The sequence below is a fragment of the Pseudoliparis swirei genome, chromosome 11 (assembly GCF_029220125.1).
Source record: "Pseudoliparis swirei isolate HS2019 ecotype Mariana Trench chromosome 11, NWPU_hadal_v1, whole genome shotgun sequence".
In the NCBI taxonomy this organism is placed as follows: Eukaryota; Metazoa; Chordata; class Actinopteri; order Perciformes; family Liparidae; genus Pseudoliparis; species Pseudoliparis swirei.
In genome coordinates, this window is record NC_079398.1 from 4,496,504 (window position 1) to 4,517,559 (window position 21,056).

General features: G+C 45.2%; 1 protein-coding gene across 1 annotated transcript; it reads right to left on the minus strand.

The window, feature by feature from the left end:
* Nucleotides 1-9,100: 9,100 nt before the first annotated feature.
* vgll2b (vestigial-like family member 2b) lies at nt 9,101-14,343 on the minus strand. The gene is made up of 4 exons (XM_056427214.1): nt 14,047-14,343; nt 13,279-13,615; nt 10,969-11,397; nt 9,101-10,327 (listed from the first exon to the last, which is right to left on the minus strand). Exons 1-4 carry the CDS (start codon nt 14,131-14,133, stop codon nt 10,284-10,286), a joined length of 897 nt encoding a protein of 298 aa, XP_056283189.1. The 5' UTR covers nt 14,134-14,343; the 3' UTR covers nt 9,101-10,283.
* Nucleotides 14,344-21,056: the final 6,713 nt, after the last annotated feature.

Here is a 21,056-nt window from a genome sequence, read left to right on the forward strand (position 1 = left end):
ACATTTTTTTTTTATTCTTAACGATTTATTATTCTCAACCCCTTGATATTGGTCCAATGACGCACATTCACTCTTTAACACTCTCTAGATAGGGACCATATGTTTACTGGCTTAGTGTTAATGTACTCATAAGTGTTGAATTGATACGTTAGCTGTCTGCAGTTCGATATCTTAAGACACAAAAACATCTCGAGTGTAAGTTGAATTCAGTATAGAGTTATTCTAAAATGTTGCTTCTGCTGAAATATAAACATTTGATGTAAAAAAGCCATTTAGAGAAATTCTTTGAAGAATTAAAATGTGCATGATGAAACTCAACTCGAAAGGAGAATTATGGAGTGGAGCTTTCCAGAGAAACTTGCTCGAGTTGTAATGAGTAGGGTTGGGTACCGGAAACCGGTGCCAATGTGGTACCGGTTCCAATACAACCGGTATTACCCGGACCGAAACGCAACACACATTCCGGTGCCTGAGCCGATTGAAATTGAAAAAAACTATTGTTGTGAACTTCTCTGGTGACTCCGCCCTGTCAGCAGGTTGCGATAGCCTATCATATTTAACTTTGAGAGCGGAGGCATGCGCGGTGTGTGACTGCGTGAACCTGTGTGGAGCACACCAGCAGGGGCGGTTTTTCCTACAGGCGGTATAGGCGGCCGCCTAGGGCGCCATTGAGAGGGGGGCGCAAAAAAATGCTGGGCAGTTTTTTTTATCGATACTTCATTAAAAGAGCGATCAGAGCTCCGTGGCGCGCGCATCGCTCAGCCGTGATGCGCGCACACAGGTGAGCACACTCTCACCTCTCACTAGCCCCCGCTGGCACCACGAATGAAGCTCGCCAGAGCGCAAACGAATATAATGGAGGAATAAAGACCGTGGGGCCACTTTGTTTCAGTGTAATGTGTCTCTGAGACTTTTCCACCAATACATACATTCAAAACTTACCGACCTTGTTCCACGCTTTATCTTTATAGCTTTGCTGCCAAAGTTCTCGCTGTCAGAAGCAAAACTTTATTTGTCACGTGTCATCTTCATTACATTACATGTCATTTAGCAGACGCCTTTATCCAAAGCGACTTACAATAAGTGCATTTCAACCAAGAGTACAAACTAAGAACAACAAGAATACAGGAAGTAACATTTCCTCAACATAGTCGAACTACAAAAGTACCATAAGTAAGAGCTATTTAAGTGCCACATGAAGTGCAAATCTGTGTTTTACTCCAGATATAGTCGGAAAAGGTGTGTTTTCAGTCTCCGACGGAAGATGTAGAGACTTTCTGCTGTCCTGATGTCAGTGGGGAGCTCGTTCCACCACTGAGGAGCCAGGACAGCAAACAGTCTGGATTTCGAGTGGTTAGCTCGAGGTGCAGGAGTCACAAGTCGATTGGCTGTTGCCGAGCGGAGCGAACGTGCCGGGGTGTACGGTGTGACCATATCCCGGATGTAGACGGGGCCCGATCCGTTCAGAGCACGGTACGCCAGAACCAGTGTTTTGAAGCGAATGCGGGCAGCCACCGGTAACCAGTGGAGAGCGCGGAGGAGCGGAGTGGTGTGGGTGAACTTCGGGAGGCTGAAGACCAGTCGAGCTGCTGCATTCTGGATGAGCTGCAGAGGTCGGATGGCCTTAGCAGGTAGACCAGCCAGGAGGGAGTTGCAGTAGTCTAGGCGTGAGATGACCAGAGCCTGGACCAGAACCTGTGCCGCCTTCTGAGTAAGAAGAGGCCGTATTCTCCTGATGTTGTGCAGCATGTACCTACAGGAACGCGTCGTCGCAGCGATGTTGGCTGTCAGGGAGAGTTGACTGTCTAGTGTCACCCCGAGGTTCCTGGCAGTCAGGGTAGGGGCCAACACAGTGCTGTTGAAGGTGGTAGTCAGGTCATGGGTGGGGGAGCCTTTCCCTGGAAGGAATAGTAGCTGGGTCTTGTCAGGGTTGATTTTCAGGTGGTGAGCAGACATCCACTGAGATGTCGGTCAGACAGGCAGAGATTCGTGCCGCCACCTGTGTTTCGGACGGTGGAAACGAGAAGATCAGTTGGGTGTCGTCAGCATAGCTATGGTAGGAGAAGCCATGCGAACGAATGACAGAGCCGAGAGAGTTTGTGTACAGAGAGAAGAGCAGGGGACCCAGGACGGAGCCTTGAGGAACCCCAGTAGTGAGAGGACAAGGATCAGACACAGATCCTCTCCACGTTACCCGGTAAGTGCGGTCGTTAAGGTAGGAAGAGAAAAGTGCGAGTGCAGTGCCTGAGATCCCCAGATCCTGAAGAGAAGAGATCAGGATCTGGTGGTTCACGGTGTCAAATGCTGCAGAAAGGTCCAGAAGGATAAGGACAGAGGAGAGAGAGGCTGCTCTAGCAGAGTGAAGCTGCTCAGAGACAGCAAGGAGGGCAGTCTCTGTTGAGTGGCCGGCCTTGAATCCAGACTGGTGAGGGTCAAGAAGGCTGTTACTGTGGAGATAGGACGACACTTGGTTAAAGATAGCTCGCTCCAGAGTTTTGGAGAGAAAAGGAAGAAGAGAGACCGGTCTGTAGTTGCTGACTTCAGATGGGTCGAGTGTGTGTTTCTTCAGGAGAGGGTTGACTCTCGCCTCCTTCAGAGAGTTAGGGAAACAGCCAGTTGAGAGGGAGCTGTTAATAAGATGGGTGAGAAAGGACAGAAGGTCAGGAGCAATAGCCTGGAAAATGGGAGACGGGACGGGGTCAAGGGCGCAGGTGGTCGGTCGAGCTGAGGTCACCAAGCTAAGAACTTGATTGGGAGACAGGGGGGTGAAAGAGGAAAGAGAGGGGGATGAAGAAGTTAATGTTGGTGAAGTGATAGAAGATGGATTAGTAAAGGAGGAGCGTATGTCGTCTATCTTGTTTGTAAAGTAGTCGACAAAGTGGCTCGGCAAAAGGGTGGAAGGAGGAGGGGGACAGGGGATCAAGGAGGTTGGAAAAGATAGAGAAGAGTTTTTTGGGGTTAGAGAAGGAAGACTGAATTTTGGTCAGGTAGAAAGAGCTTTTGGCTGCAGAGATAGAGGTAGAGAATGAGGAGAGGAGAGATTGATAGAAGAGCAAGTCATCCGCTTCATTCGATTTGCGCCATTTCCTTTCCGCCGCAGGGTGGCTCTCTCGGCCAAGACCGAGTCCGACAACCACGGAGCCGGAGAGGATTTCCGAACCGGTCGTGTCTTAAAAGGACAAAGAATCAAGAGATGAAGACAGGGAAGAGAGGAGAGTGTCTGTGGCAGAGTTAGGATGCATGAGTGAGAAGCAGTCAGTTGAGGGGAGAGCAGATAGGACAGAGGAGGCAAGAGAGGAGGGACAGAGGGTGCGAATGTTGCGGCGTACAGGTGCAGATTCTGTAGATATGGGTGGGTTGTCAGTACCAGAGAGTGAGAGAGAGTAAGAGATGAAGAAGTGGTCAGAGACATGGAGAGGAGTCACAGTGAGGTTAGAGGTAGAGCAGTTTCTCGTGAAAATATAGTCAAGGTGGTTGCCGGCTTTGTGAGTGGGAGGGGAGGGACTGAGTGAGAGGTTAAAGGAAGACAGTAAGAATAAAAGATCACATGACTTCTCTGTCTGGATGTTGAAGTCACCCAGAAGGATGAGCGGGGGGCCGTGTTCCGAGAAGTTCGATAGGAGGACGTCTAGCTCTTCCAAGAAATCTCCCAAAGAACCAGGGGGACGGTAGAGAACAACAATGTGTAGTTGAACCGGATGAGTAACCGTCACAGCATGAAACTCAAAAGTCAGTGGGATAAAGAGTGGAAGGTAGGGAGAGAAACACCATGTGGGTGAGATGAGTAAACCTGTACCTCCACCCCGACCAGAGGGTCGTGGTGTGTGGCTGAAGGAGTAGGCAGAGGAGAGAGCAGCCGGGGTAGACGTGTTGTCTGCTGTAATCCAGGTCTCAGTGAGAGCCAGGAAGTCAAGCGACTGCTCCAAGGCAAAGCCAGAGATGAAATCGGTCTTGCGGTTGGCTGACTGACAGTTCCAGAGGCCTCCTGTGACAAGGTGCTGGGTGTGAGTAGAACGGGTGGGAAGGATAACAGAGGAGAGGTTCCGGTACATGAATGAACGAGTCCTATAGTAACTGCGAGTAGAGATACGCACAGGTATGGAAAATACACACATATTTAAAAAATGGGGAAATACTCAGCCACCCCCGAAGACTCCAACGGAAGACTCCTATGTCTTTGTCCTCCGAGTCTTGACTCCAACGGAAGACTCCTATGTCTTTGTCCTCCGAGTCTTGACTCCAACGGAAGACTCCTATGTCTTTGTCCTCCGAGTCTTCGTCCGATGAGTCACGCTGATGCTGAAGACCAGATCCGGTTATGAGCCCAAGTTGGTGCCAATTACCTCCAGCTGCGTTGACACCGCCCCTTGGCCTTTGGAATTCAAATGACGCTCAATAGAAACCAGGTGATGAGCGCTCGTCCAATCAGTGAAGATTCAGGTGTCGGAACTCAGGACACACCTCTCTACCAAAACAACTCCTTAAAACAGGACAGACTAACAATCTAGCAGCTTTAAACAACAAACACTACAGTAATTTAGCAGATTTAACTAGTTTAAAGAAGATACTTAGCAGGATCCAAGTAGTCAGTAGTCTCGCCTCACAGGTAGAAAATGCACACTGCAGACTTGGCCCCGGGAGATCTTTTTAAGGACACTCAGCCAGCCGCGTTGACACCGCCCCTTGGCCTTTGGAATTCAAATGACGCTCAATAGAAACCAGGTGATGAGTGCTCGTCCAATCAGTGAAGATTCAGGTGTCGGAACTCAGGACACACCTCTCTACCAAAACAACTCCTTAAAACAGGACAGCCTAACAATCTAGCAGCTTTAAACAACAAACACTACAGTAATTTAGCAGATTTAACTAGTTTAAAGAAGATACTTAGCAGGATCCAAGTAGTCAGTAGTCTCGCCTCACAGGTAGAAAATGCACACATATCACATCATATAATGGAGAACATATCTTGTGTATGTTAACAGTCTGATATCCGTTGTTTGTCAGTGCTCCATGATAATGGCTTCAACAGGGAATATGGCCGAAGAGGTTTTTAATGTCCTCAATGTGCGTTAAAAAAATATATATATCGGTTCAGGCACCGTTTAGGCACCGGTATCGTTTTAAAAGTACCGGTTTAGCACCGGTATCGGAAAAAACCCAAACAATACCCATCCCTAGTAATGACTCAATGAGTCAAGTCACTTTAACACTGTATATTTTACGCAATCATGTTTAACTCTGAATATTGTGTCAACCCGGGGCACTTGGAGGTGAGATTCTGAATAAAATCAGGAGACCCAGAGCAAAATAAATTGTCTTTTAATAAAACGTATAGGAAAAGGGGGGTATGGGCATATAATGGTAACAAAGGATTCTTCCCGGTCGGGGTCTTTGGTCTTCGGTCTCACACTTTCTGTGAGACGGTTCCGATATCCTGTATGGGCAGAGCAAAGGAGAGAGGTGAGAGGGTCCAGTTACCTCCGGTCTGTTGCGGCTCCTCTCCTGAGGTTCCAACGTTCCTTCTCCTATCCTGTTCAGGCAGCTCTCCCCTGATGGCTTCCAGTGGAGGGAAGATATAGGCTGTGTCTACTACCGGACACTTGAGCACTTCGAGCACTGACTTTCAGTGCTTAGGGCGCCACACTGACAAAACCAGCAGAATTCAGTGCACTGAAAGTACCCGGATGGCGCACTGCAAACGGGCAAGAAATGCAGTGTAAAACGATGGACACTACTGGCCCTAAACGGGCGCCATCTTGGCTACGTAGCGGAAGAGGAGGAGCCCTTTCCGCCAGCTTTTCATTTTATTTCTAAAACAATGGCGGACGAGATGGCTACGGTAGCACAAGCGGTAGACCACGGAGGCTCCTGCCGCGATTGTGGAGGTATCGCAGTTTCCACATGGGGTGGAGAAAGGGTAAACAAGGGACACAAAGAGGGCAAGAAGTGCATTCATTTTGTCAGTTTAAGTTTCGCGGGTATCGCGAGCAGATTTGCGTACGTCACTCCCGGCTTAATTTCGCGGGTGCGGTGAACAGATTTGCGTCCGTCACTTCCGCCAAGTGGTTAACGTAAGTGTTCCATTTGATACAGACTCATCAGCCACGCAGTGCACTACAGATGTCAGTGCTCTGTATTGCAGTGTACTTCGTAAAGTGTCCGGTCGTAGACACAGCCACGGTCTGTGTCTCTCATCAGCTGATGGGCTGCAGGTGTGACCACTCCCATGTGCCAATTGGCTGAAGCACCTGCACTGGGAAGTACGCCCCGTGGATCACTTCCCCCAACCTGAGCTTTGGGATCCGCCTCCTGTGCCCTGTCTGCTCTGCTTTATCCCCTGGTCTGCCACAATATTTACACCAACACTGGGGGCTAAATTGTTTGTATTTACTCTATTTTTGTTAGAACTCCGAAATAGTCAATATACTTTAAGAATTAATTTGTTACACTCGGGAATTTACTGTGTATGAAAAGAGCAGCTCGAGGGTTTTATTGTGTTAAAGTGCCACTTTATAACTGCGTCATGTTTGTGATGTAGCTTGCATACTATAAAGTCAATAAAGAGTCATGAGTTAGCGCAAATAGGGGAACTTTCTAAGTTCACAGCTCAAGGTTTCTGTGTGATTGTCCTGAAGAAAGGTTCAAGTAAAGCATGTGAGGATGTGTTGTAAACAAAGTGCACACACAGATGACAGGCAGATGTGTGTGTAGAGGCTCATGCATTGTGTATTATAATAAGGCAAACAGGAACACACTAACTACACGGGGAAAGCAAAAGTCTGTCCGCCACCACTTCCACATTATTTACCACGTGTTTTGTCTGCATGCCAAAAAGTTTGTATGTGTCTCGTTCAGCTTGAAACATGACAGTTATGGCGGCTCTGTAAAGTACACATTAACCATCAGAGACACAAAGTCACGGCCAATCAGGTCGTTCTTATAGTCAGCTAACTAGTTGAGAGTCACACTGTTCAGTGGAAGATGGAATATCCTTAACAGGTTTATGATTTCCACATAAAGTCATTTAAAATTAAAATATACAATTTGGATAACATACATTTTGAATCTAAGAATTTCAGATTTGTTCAATTAAATGTGAAACTGTATCCTGTATCATGTGACTGTCATCAAGAACCGGTCACATGACCCACTGACCCAATAATGACCCAAACATGTCATCTTAGGGTTTGTCTTACTGGTAAAGGGGACTACGGGATGAATACCAGTAAATCAGCTTTTCGGGAAATGCTGTTTAATATTGTGAATTGATAATACTCACTTCCAGTTTTTTTTCTTCAAAAACAACTTTTGGTCTAAAATCAAGCACACATTTTTTAAGATCTTGCCTTGAAACTATGATCTTCAAATATGATCATCATATGACATCTTATAACAGCAACATGCCTGTCCTACTTGTCATATCTGTCCATTTGATTTTAAACTATAATGCTCAACAAAGACCAAATACACTAACTACATATTTGTCATGCTCCATTAATACACATAAATAACGTATACACAAAATAAATGTCATTTAATTTAATTTAAAATGTTGTGTTCTGTTCAGTAAAGTAAAGTTTATTTTTCAAAGCAAATTAGTTTGAACAGACACTAAAGGAAAAAGAACACATTTTGTTTGTAGATACCCACCATCCAATGAAAGAGCTATATAAGATAATCAACCTAATTAAATACATCACCAAATTTCTATCTCGTTTCTCAACTCCAGTGCTTCTGTAGTGCTGCTCTCAGCCTCTGGGGGGCAGTGTTCCTCACTCAGATTAAAGTGTCGAGACACAAGTCCTCATTCTTATTCCAGCTGGTTTTTGCAGTGTTAACCCCTCACCAGGAGAGGGCGGTATTTCCTTAGGCTTTGCTCTACATCGTTCCTGTTTAGTACGTAAACACAGCTCCCCCACATGTAATAGTGGGTCAATAATTCAATTAAAGTACATTAATTCCCACCCCATGCAGGACGCTCTCGCAGCTCTGCAGCTCCTTCAGCCACCGGCTGGTTCCTCCCCAGTGTCTGAGGAGAGGAACCACAAGTCCTTCCTTCAGCTGCTGTCAGGCTTCACTACACACTGCAGCAGATCCTGGAGATCCTGGCAAACTCAGCACTTTACTTTATTTCTCCCCTGTATATTTAGTATTAGTATTTAGTTTTTTAGTATTGTGTTTTGTGTTTTTTTATATTTATTTTCATTGATGCTCTGATGTGTTGCTGTGATTTTTGAAATGTTCCCACTGTGGGACGAATAAAGGAATATCATATCATATCATATATCATATATCATATATCATATCATATCATATATCATATTAGTTTTGCTGCTAATTCTTGTGAATATTCTGAATAAATGGATTGAGATCACTGTAACAGTCAGCATCCATAATGATGAAATATGCAGTGATTGACTTCTTTAAACTGTTAGAGTGTGACGGTTAACATGGACATGTGTGATCAACAGCTCTGGGTTCAGCCAGTAGAGAAGATCGTGGAGGAGCCGATGTGAGAAGAAAACCCTAAAGGCCCAGAAGTGACGATATTAGTGTGAAAAGACGGTAAGATGCTTGGCATGGGAAACCGAGCGGAGCGCCATCCCCGGTAAACTCTTCTAATTCCATTACTCTTCACGTATCCTCAGTTTAGAGCCAATCACATAGTCGGCTGCTCTCTGGCGGTGGGTCACGCATAACAGCCGTTAAATTGTGACAGTGGCCCAGACGGGCATACCTCAGCACATAATCTGATTATCGGATCAATAACACAGCAACATTTGGTGCATAGCTGGGATGGCAGGCTTCCTCTCTGGTTACACATTGCTGGCATTCGCCACTCGTTCCCACTTTATAGGTGACAAACTGTGAATGCAAGCAGGAATTCAAATAGAAGGCCTCTTAAATAAGGCGAGTCCCGTCGCGCCGCCCTGATCACATCTGGCTCTGCTACTGTCTCTAGGATTCACATGGCTACTAAAATATCTACACGCTCTATATATCAGTGTAACGTCAGAAACTGATCTAAAAGCCTCCATCAAGCCCTCGTTGACGACCAACTGTCTGCTACCCAATAATATCAAGATACATTTCTTCAAGATTGAACGTTAGTATTTTTTTAATTTTGACGTATTTTTTACTTTTTTTAAACAAACATCCTTTAAATGAATCAGATATTATTTGTCACGATGCCATGCAAGGTAAACATTTGTGAGATGTGTAATTTTACCGTAAAAATATTTATTGACATCACAATCTTCTCGGACAAAAGAACAACCCAGTATTTAGAAAGTCCAAATTCAAAACATCTAAGAATGACACGGAGAAATAAAGAACTAAAATGGAACATCTTCATCATCAAATTGAAAGACCACAACATTTGAGCCTGTTTAGAGCAAGCAAAGATTTGTTGAACTGAACACATTTATTATGTTTAAAAAAATGTATTATTCTCCCCAACCGATTGCTTCATAGATAGATGAGAAAATACACCAAAAAAACATGGTATAGTCATCACCTCCCTCTCTAGGAAACACAATCAACTGAATCACAATAATAATCACTGGCCTAACCAAACATTTGAGAAATGCACATAAACACCAATAAATAGAAACACGTTATTTCAGAGGGCAAAATTAAATAATAATAACCAAAAAAAAGCGTCATGATGACACCTTTTTTGGTCACAAAGCATAAAGCGTCATAATTGCTGCTCCTGTTTATCGCCGCGTGCTGCATTTGTGAAATGCAGATAAGTGGATGATGACAACCACTGTACCAACAAAGAGCACGAGACAAAGATAACCAGGGACATTGGAGGGAATCCCTGCTCGCCCGTACCCATCCCCCCGTCCCTCCATCCATCCCTCTATCTCTCTGTCCTCTGCTGAGGTCTGTTGTCATCCCGTCTTTCTCAGTCCAAACAGGTCACTGTGGCTCCCACCTTGCCAAGGTCTGTGCTGCACCGGCAACATCGGGAAAGAGAGTGGGAGAGAGAGAGAGAGAGCAACCCACACAGATTATAGACGGCGACCCTCTCTCTCTCTCTCTCTCTCTCTCCCTCTGTCTCTCCATCCCTCTCCCGGCTTTATCTCCATGGTGCACACACGTCGACCTGGAGCAAGGCTGTTTACTGGCAGGGGAGGCCAGGAGCAGAGAGAAGGGGGTGGCTGGATGGGGATGGAGCGTGTGAGGGGATAAAGGGACACGCTGCTTCAATAGCAGAGCTGGTCCAGGGACTAATTGGATCTGGTAATAGCTGGTCAATGTGACTGAAGGGCTCGTTAGAACCAGTACAGCTCCTTGCCCTTCTTGTGCTGCTGGAGGCCTAAGAACAAAAAAAGACAAAGGAACAATGAGGAGGACGACGGTGGACAACAGAACACAGGTTGTCATGGAGCCTACTTTTGCTAAACATCCAGTTTTAGAGGGAGGAAAGAGAGATTCTGTGATGATTATAATGTGTGTGTGTGTGTGTGTGTGTGAGAGAGAGAGAGAGAGAGTGTGTGTCAGTGAATGAGTGAGCGCACGCGTAGGAGGGCCGAGTGTATTCAACATCACACATGCATATTCATCCGTGTGAATGTGTTTCCGACAGAAGGTATCACAGGGGTTGGATTTTGATACAGATGTGTGTGTGTGTGTGTGTGAATAGGTTTTACAATGTGTATTTTCTTCTGTTTTCATTAAGCGACATTAATGTTTAATACCTGAGGTAAAATGCTTGTAGCAATTAAGTACACAAAAAAAGGCAAATAAAAACGTCAAGCGCTCTCTCATTTGCTCAAGTTGACACATACACACATGTACGTACTCAGCCATAACTAATCAGAACATTCCATTTACATTTGTCTACACTAACTGAGTGTGTTTGCACTTTCTGATGTTCCCATCCGCTCTAATTATAAACCGTAAGTAAAGGAACACTTTGACAGTGTTTGTAAAAGCTCGACGCGGTCGAGATCTCACCTGCATCCATGTTGAGAGCCAGCGTCTGGCCGACGTCTCCCGGTGGAAGCAAGCCGGGCCAGGAGGCAGTGGGCTCCAGCTTGCTCACGTCATAGTGGCTCGGCAGGGTTAAGGGATGGGGAGGCCTCACCGTGGGCATGAGCAGGGGCCCGTAATGGGGCTCCGGAGCCGACGGCGAATACAGTTCGTGGAGAGGCCGCGGATGGCCGTAGGCGGAGGCCTGGGGGTATCCCCAGCTCTCTGCCGGGTGAGGGTGGGAGTGAGGATGAGCGTGTGGGTGTGGCAGGCCCGGGTGCAAGGCCGACGCGTATGGGTCCATGGAATATGAAGGCACGCCCGTCTCGCAGTGGGAACGGCTCTGCGGCGAGGAGTAGTTACTGTCCCAGAAGGACGGGGGGAAGCTTCGTCGACTGCTCGGTGAAGGGGCATCTAAAGAGGGACAGTCAATATTCACATGTTGATTCATAGAGATGAAGGGAAAATACACAGGAGCAACCTGTGCTAAAACATGGATGTCACTCACACGACTGCTACACCCTCTGGCCCAGATATCTTCCCCATTGAATCACACCGTCACACAGACCAAGCCCCAACAAGACACATTCATAAACACGACCACGTTCTACAAGACGGAGGGGGGAGACAGAGAAACATAGAAAGAGAGACGTGCCGATACCCTCGGGTTCTATATACGGTATGGACACTGTGACCTGGAGGGAGGCCAAGGCTGCCAGAGTCTTAAATCACTTGCTGTGGTGACATCTCTCACTCTCATGTCAGCCGAGTACTTCTGAAACACACACACACACACACACACACACTGTGCTAGCCCCTCTCCTCTGTCTCCTGCACCCCCACCTGTTGTATTCTCCGCTCCCCCCCCCCCCTCCTCGCCCTTGACAGAATGTCAGCGAGCCATTATATGTTTTTAGCAGTATACTTATATATAAATATATATATAGAGAGATAGAGAGAGAGAGAAAGAGATATTCCTCTGAAAAAAGACACCATGCGGCACCATGAGAGGTAATGTTTCCCTCTGCCCTGATCACACAGACCACAGCATGTATAAATCTGACCAGCAGGCAGGCAACTGACCGAGCAGCCATTGTGGGGCAAGTGCTGGAGTGGCAGTCAGAATGGCCGCCGCCGCGGAGACGTTTGAAGGGGATAGGCCGACGAGGCTGCGCGCTTACGGCCGTGTATAAACATAGCATCTGTTGTGAGGCAGGACGAACCGAAGACAGCCAGATGAACGAGGAAAGAGACGGACGGCGGTAGCGGAGAGAGTTTTGTATGAATGTTCTATAAAATATCTGCAGGTTGCTGGTTACATATCATTTTAAATGATTATTTTTTGACTTTTTTCGCAATCCACATGAAAGGAAAAAACTAAAACACAATGTTGCTGTTAAAAAACAACAACAATATGTAATGCTTTTCAGAGTAATGTGTAATCTGTGTAATGTTTTTTAAGAAAATGTAGGACAGCATTATAGCATGAATCACATCAGTGTCTTTTGGGGCACGGTTGCCTAAGCCTACAACGCACAACCAGTGCATGTAATTCCTAAACTCGGAGCCAGGTATCCAAAAGATGCCGGATATAATGTTGTTATTTCTAGATGTCCTCTACCGTAACAGTCTAACACAGTGTTCATGCTCTTATCTCTACCCCATAGAGCAAAAGAAGTCCCCTTGGAAACTGCTCCTGAGCTTCATGACCTCTGAACCTTACTCCCCGACCTCTCCAGGGACAGCATTCTCAACAAGCAGCTTTTCAGTCCTGTCACCTGATCACATCACCTGTTTGGCCCTCTGCTGTGCTCTGCAGACCTGACCACTCACCCTGTGTGGCCTCAAAAACAAGCGCGGGACACCACTCAGACAACTGGGTCACATAAATCATGGACATTTTGAGACCGCGCGGTTCTGGTGGTGGGCAAAAGTAACCCAAACTCAGTTTACCCAACTTATTTTGGATTGATGACTCCTCATGAACTAAATGTGTTGTTAACATTGCAGTGAGTCAGATTAATTGGCGCAAGAACATTTAGATTGGGTGCTAATTAATTTCGTGAAAAGATAATTGATGCATGTTTTTGTGAAATACAATGTTTCCTTGTTGTTCCAGTTGTTTTGTTGATTCATCACAACTTAATGATACCATACTGTTTTGTAATTATTGACATGAAAAGTACTTAATATGTCCATTATCACTACATGCAAGTAGGTGTTGCATTACCCCACATGAGTAGACAGTTGTGTGCGCCTTCATGTGACGGATTTGACTTCTTTACAAGCTCGTACCTGTGCCCTGTTGGTCCGGTGCCCGCCGTTTGCCCTCCCCGTCCATGTAGGCACTGAGGGCTCTGGAGAAGTGCTCGTCCACCACGCTGCTGATGTCTCCATGGTAGTAGCTGAAGAGGACACAGCGAGAAGTCAGGTACTCTGCCTCAGGGGCCTCCTGCTTCTCCTTGGGGCCCTCCTCTGGCCTTAAAGCCGCAGGCGTGTAGGTGGAAGAGGAAGAGTTGGATGAAGATGAAGAGGATCCTCCTGCGCCTGGGCCCCTAGACATCCCCTCGGGACCCCTAGGAGTGTCCATAAAATCGCGGCAGAAAGAAGTGCTGCTCAGACCTGTGGGAGCCTGACAAGGGGAGAGGAGGAGGGGGGGGGGTAGAGGAGAGGAAGGGGAGGAGTGGGTTAAGACAGGTGTTACACAGGACAGTTCTGTCTGTGACACATTTTAACATAATGTTTTTCTTTGTGTGTGGCAGCGCTGGCATATGTGTGCACGTACGCGCACGAGCGTGCGTGCATGTGTCCAGTCATGAGTTTCGCGGGTGCAGAACCAGCAGCGCTGCTAATCTCGGTGTTCGTGAATGACTTAATTTACTCAAACGGATACTTACACCGCAGACATAACACACTCGAAGCGATCCATCGGGATACTTGCTTTTACGCACGAGCTGCACGCAGTCCTCACCTCAAACACCCCCTGATCAATAACACCCCCTCAGTAACAGTGGAAATAAAATATTTTGTACGTGAAGATGCAAAGAGTTGTTAATATCCTACCTGTAAACTGTTGATTAAAGCAGGAACAGTCGTAGCGTACGGTGCGTAATATCCATAGGCTGGGTACATAACATCCAAACAGCTCATGGTAAACGAGCGGCGTCTTCAGTGCTCTGTGGAAACCGACCTTGCTGACAGAGAGAGTGACAACATTCCGGTTGTTGTTATTTTTGCCGCAAAGAATTGATCGCTGGTCAGCGTCAAAAAGTCGTTACCGGACTCCACATAATCTCCCCAGGAGAAGCTCACTGTGTGCGCCACAACAGCTGCGGCAGCAAAACGTGGTGAGGTTTATGGAGCAAGTATGAGGGTGTCCTGTCCTGTACATCTCTGAGTCAACCCCTCCCACCTCTACCAGACCACCACCCCCCACTTCACCACCACCAACACTCCCAGTACCAGCAGATCATTGGTTGCACTCGAGTAGAGTGAATGTTTCCTTTTGATACCAAGATGAAATTGGGTAAACATTTTAATCGTCGAAAGCGTTAGATGATATGCGTCAAATATACAGTATATAAATCATTTCCAAAGTCGGAGACATTTCCATTCAAAGTGTTTTCTAGAAAAGTTGGAAACAACCTGTGACTAATAATGGCTCCACAACTTCTCAATCCTCACTAAAATAAAGGTTCATAAGAATGTCAATGCACAAATAGAGTTGGATGAAGTCATTGAGAGTTAAAACCAGCCGCACGACAATGAGCACATGATACATGTGATTAAATGACGTTTTATTTTCCTTTCCATGTACTGGATACTTAAGAATGCTGCACTCAATCCAAGTTGAAAGTGTATCCGTGGTCTTAAAACAGCCGTCAGTTGCCAAGTAAACCTTCAAGTCATCGGAAGTATTGTGTGTTCTCAGAATGACACATAAATGTCAACTATAGGTTGCATACACTGGCCATCCTAACATAGAGGAGAAAGGGACTCTGCACAAATCTATGACAAATTATCACCTATCAGCAGTGCAAACAAAACCATATTTTCACACACACACACAAACACGATGGCAAAGCATCGAGCCCCAGGAGCACAGACTGTGTCGTGCATCCATGTACAAAATGAATAAAACATATTTTGTTTCTATATCATTTTTATATTTGGAAAACATGAACAACAGATTGGATACATTCTACAATAAAAGTAGTCCCTCTATATTCCTTACAGGTGCCTGATGTTTGGGCATGCCAGTCTTTTTGACGAGCACTTCAGAATGCCTGGTAGAATAGTGTGGAAAATTTGCAGAATTCCATGGACGAGTGTCAGATGAGGTGGAATGTCTCTGATGTATGCGAGTGGACGAGGTCCTCGGAAAATTACATCGTCCCTCTGCTGCGTTCTCTAGTTGGAGAACATGGCCAACATCTCGCTATGCATACATCACACATAGTATGAATAACTCGGGGCAGGTTATTGGCATGCTAATGAATTGAACACGCTCTTAAATAGCTGTGGATAAAGCAGACATGCAACACTAAAGTTCTCACTTTGAACAAGTATTGCATCACTTTATTGATTAAATGGTTTGACAGTTTAGCGCTGCAATATAATATCGTACATTTTACATTATTTTACCGCAACTATCATCAGAGTCTCAGCAGAGGGTGTAAATCAAATGAATGAATGAATTGAAATTTGTAAATCTAATTTTCAAACTGATCAGTCTTAACATTATTGGGGCAATTGTCCTACTTCAGTCCATTACCCTCGCAGCATGATGTACAAAATGACTCATTTGATGTATATACATGCAGGGTAACACACAACAGCAATAGAGTCGGGGAGAAAGAGAGTGATGCAATGCTAGAAGGTTCAGGGTTGCTCCAGCGTGATCAACAGCTGCAGCTGACAGAAGGAAAGGGAGGCCACTATTATTATTAATGGCTATGACTAAATGTCTCTCTGTGTCTCTCTGTGTGTCTCTCTCTCTCTCTCTCTCTGTCTCTGCCTCTCTCTCCAACTTGTCTTCCCTAGTGATACACACACCTTGTGCTATTTAATCGCCCTGTGTTCCCCCTGGAACAGCCATCCACTGTGTGTGTGTGTGTGTGTGTGTGTGTGTGTGTGTGTGTGTGTGTGTGTGTGTGTGTGTGTGTGTGTGTGTGTGTGTGTGTGTGTGTGTGTGTGTGTGTGTGTGTGTGTGTGTGTGTGTGTGTGTGTGTGTGTCGATCTGTGTGCACACACAACAGTTGTCACCAAGTGACCAAACTGGAAAGAGAGCGAGAGAGACAACCAGCTTGCAGGAACATGGCAGAGATCCCAAAGTCCATAATTAAGTCAGTCGGTACATTTGTACATGCGAAAATCTTTGCCTGTAAAGAACAGTATTTGCAAGTGTCTACAGTTGCTGGTGTGTGTGTGAGTGTGTGTGTGTGTGCGTGTGTGTGTGTGTCTGCGAGTGTGCATGAAGGTGTCAGTGTGTCTACATTTACGTGTATATGCTGAAAATAAACACAGGTTACATCACTCCTTGTGACCCTGCAGCACATCCAGCCCCCGCCTCCCTTAAAAGAGGACTGACCAAGCAAAGCCTCCCATTGGCTGAGGTGTTGCAGGGCCTGTTGAGGTTGTAATGGCAACCTGGTTTTATTTAGACGACGATTCACATTGCGACATCACCATTAATAGTTTAATCTCTGTGTTACAAATACACATTAAAGAAAAGAGTGCACTTGTGCACTTTTATTAACCCTTTATCTTACCAATAGGTTACAGAGTAGCATTTAGGGGGATATATTGGCAGAAATGCAATGAGCATATTTGTTGGGGTGTATAATAACATGAAAATAACAATTGTTGTGTTGTTATTAGCTCGGAATACTCTGGTTATATCTCGTGGGTCCTCTTCATGGAGGCATGTGCCAGGTTTCTACAGGAGCCCAGAACAGACAAACTGAACATGGCCGTGGATCGTTCCTCTGTTTGTGTCGTTCTCCTCTGCACTTGGCAGACAGTAACATTTCAGTCGGCTGCAATTTGCAAACTCAGCATTAGATGCCGCCAGGTCCTACAAAATATAGACCTTTAAAGTGAAATTGTCAGAGAATAGAAAAAATTTACAATGATTATTGTCAATGCCATTTTAAGACAATGCAATCAGTAAGATTAGGGCAGACGTCTGTAAGAATGGGGCCTGCTGAGAACCTGAAACCACATCGACTTACGTCCTGAAACAACAAGGCCTTTATTAAGGTCCCAGCCTGGCTTGGTCCCAAGGGGGTCGGACCTCAGGATTCCACTGTTGTTTTATATGCTTCAGTGTGTATGTGGCTTTGTGTGTATGTGTGTATATGTCCAAGACATCGATGTACAGCTGCCCCGTTGTCCAGTTCCACACAAACCCATCTCAGCTGTTCAAAATCATCAAGTGTCATCGGAAACACAGACACTATGGCACACACACATACACACACACACACACACACCTACACACACACACACACACACACACACACGCACACACACACACACAAAGGGCCACATATGGACAGGTCTGGCTCATTCATCCATCTACACAAATGTTGGTGATAAATCTTCTGTGATAGAATGTGCACGTGTGCAGCTATTTTCTTCCGAAAACAACTCCCTCCTTGTGTCCTTACCGACCACAAGGTTACCAGAGCTTGGAGTCTTGAAATCAGGAAAATATGATTAAATAATTTTAAGTCTCATATTTGTTTTAGCCTATTTACGAGAAACCATTTATATTTTTACATTACTGACAGCTATTTTCGTCAGCGTACCTATAGGCCTAGTTTTTACACAGTTTAATGCTTTTTTTTTTATGCAGTCCTCAGCCTCAGTTCATGGCAGCATCGTTTGAAAACCACATGACACCTGATTGGGATCACTGAAAATAGAAGCACCAATGTATCTCTATTTTTATGTGAAGATGATATCATGTGGGATTTTGGATACTGGAAATATTGTGATTGATATATCTTTTCATGGTCTTGTGACATTACGGTTTAGTGGTTGCAGCCATTTTTCTTTATATATTTGTCATATTATAATGTGTTTGTAGTTTTCTGATGTTTTATTATGCCACCCATCTCTGACTGATATTTTAGGATAACCATGTTGATTGATTTGCCTTTAAGTTTATTTCCATGTTGGCCTGAAATAAACAGTTCTGTCCAGGATGGTGAAAACACTTTCACACATCTCAAATGCTTTGAAATGAGGTGAGCGGCATTATAATGTGTTTTAAAGAACCGGCTTACACATGCAAAACACTTTTGGTTCTGCTTCTGCTGTGTTCTCGTGGTTACGGTTCTTTTAGGGCAGCTGTGGATGATGCAAGTTGTCTGAGAAAATGTGAAATAAACAGAGTGCCAGCACATTGACAGAACCTCAAATACCAATAATGTAAGGAAGCAGTTTGAACACTTAAATTCACATGGAGAGAGAAGAGAGAGAGAGAGAGAGAGAGAGAGAGAGAGAAAGAGAGAGAGAGAGAGAGAGAGAGCCTGTACGCAGGTGAATGTTGACTGTCTATTCAGAACTAACCCTCTGAAACGGACAGAATGTGAATTAACAGCATCCTCGGAGAGGCTGACAAGTGCTACATTCCTAACATCTTATTACCGAGAGTACTCTACTGCCATGCTGCCACTGGGTCACCGGAGTTATGCACACACAATCACATATTCACACACAGATATAAAGCCAAAGGAACACGTACGAACACATGAAAGATGCACACAGAAACGCCAAATCCGGGGATGTGGGATTGTCACCTTGCTGCCTGACATTCCGGTGTGCCAGAGGCGGCCGGAGTGAGAAGCCACTGTGGGTGGAAGGAAAGAGATGCGGAGGGTGGATGAGAGGGCAGAATCACAAATTTGGCACGTCACATGGTCAAACAGAGAAGATTTACGACTGATCGGGTTCCACGTCGGCTGCATGGTGCTGTGGCTTCAGAATGCCAGGTATGGGAGTGAGATCAGACTCCGGCTTTAGACTGTACAAGCTTTCTGGCATCTGCAGCCGGTGTGACTGGCTGAAGGCGACGGCCGTGGTGTTGGGGTTTATCGTGGGGAACGTGGTCTCTTGTTCTTTGCTCTTTTACGTCTTCCTGGTTGTATTAGACGTAGCAAAATAAATGGCAACACTACAGATAAAGACCTGCAGAAAACTGAGATTTGGCATGAAAGCGAGAAGCCAAATGAGCTGTGTAATGTAAAAAAAAGAAAAGAGTTTAACCAAATACGAAACATGAAACTGTTCGAAATAAATAATCCTGCCTGTGATTCCATTCTCTTATTTTCTTTCTCTCTCTGTAGTCAGGAGCTATGATTTACTCACCGGTGACATCATGGAGACCACAGCTATTTTTATTAGCTGGTAAATAGCCAGCTCTTCTCCGAGCTATGCCACCTGTCCAAGCTGCACCAGTCAACAAGCCCCTGGGAGGAGAAAAAAGTCAAGCACTCAAAAAATTATTGAGAGTTGAAAGGTGGAACATGACACATGCATACCGTGCTACTGTTCTAGGCATGTTACACAAGTCAAATGTCCTGCCACTGCCAATGGTGTGCGATCCCTATTTGAGTTTCCTGATTAAACACTCACACAAACAGCTATCCAGTGTAGGCCTAATGTATTGTTCTGTTCCCTGCATAAAGTCATGTGGAAATACGTCTGTTTAGGAGGTGTGTGTGAGTGTAAGTGTTTGTGTGTGTGTGTGTGGGGGGGGGGGGTATTCCTGGCCTTGTGTTTTGTGTTCTGAGGTACAGTTTTAGTCACATGCCATCCAAACAACCCTTGGCCCTGAAAAATTATACGTACACTAGAGGGGGGCATCTCATAACCAACCACCACTGACCTATGTTCAATTCAGTTTATTTGTAGAGCCCATTTTCACAAATTACTAATGTGTCTCAGAGTACTTTACAATCTGTACACATAGACATCCCTGACCTTTGACCTTTGACCTCACATGGGATCAGGAACAACTCCCAAACAACCCTTCAGGGGAGAAAAGGTCAGAACCCTTGAGGAGAGAACAGAGGAGGATCCCTCTCCAGGATGGACAGGTGTAATAGATGTCATGTGACCAGAAGGAATCATTACACACATTAAAACACAAGAACAACACAATGAATATGACAGAGTGGATGAAGAGTTGGTAGTCGGCATATTCCACCATCCAGACCTCCACCATCCATCAGGTGGAGGTAGAGAGGGGGAGTGGGCGGAGTCTCAACAGGGCCATGGCGTAGTAGTCATATTCCACTAGTTAGGTTTAAACTGGAACTATAGGTACAAATATATGACGGGCAATTCGAGAACACCTTGAAGTATATGAACATGTCAAGTGTTGAAAAAAAATGATCCAAATACCATTAAGGAATACTCGCATTCTTGCCTGCTTACCGAACCTTTCAAGTGTTTGAGACCTCAAAAGGAATGAGACTCGGAGAGTCTCATGAATTCTATTTTGATATTCGTACGGGTTTTTAATAGGCAGGTACAAAGGTTGTGCGTTTATAAAGGGTGACTCACAAAGTGAGACAATAACACATTGTATAGAGACACTGTCAATTAGCATGAGAATCACCTGAACTTTTATGTATACACAAATAAGAGCACTTCACTAATGAATAGTCTTGAAACCAAAATGTAACACCCATGAAAAGATGTGCGAGCGAGACGAATCCACTTCATTGTGATTCATAGAGAGATAAACGGAGTAGCCTACTCCTGAATATGTTTCATAATTGCTCACCACACAGAAGCGGATCTACCAGAGTGGCTCACTTTAATCACCAATTCAAGACAGTGACTTGGAGGCCACCTTGTGGCAGGCTAGGGGACTTCTAGTACAGCTCCTATGATTAAAGACTTCCTGAACATTAGGATTATTCTGTGGAACAACGCTAGTGGGTCCTGAAGGTGTGAAAATGGAGGCAAAAGTTAATGTTGACGAAAGCTGACTAAAGCCACTGTTTTGTTGGTAAATAATGTTGTTTTACGTACTTTAAGATCCTAATTCTAATATT

Coding starts and splice junctions, on each gene's coding strand:
- vgll2b (XM_056427214.1), bottom strand. CDS start 14,133: ATGAGCTGTTTGGATGTTATGTACCCAGCCTATGGATATTACGCACCG. Junction 11,398..13,278: donor ACCGGACCAACAGGGCACAG/GTACGAGCTTGT, acceptor GTCCCTCTTTAG/ATGCCCCTTCACCGAGCAGT. Junction 10,328..10,968: donor GGCTCTCAACATGGATGCAG/GTGAGATCTCGA, acceptor TTTTGTTCTTAG/GCCTCCAGCAGCACAAGAAG.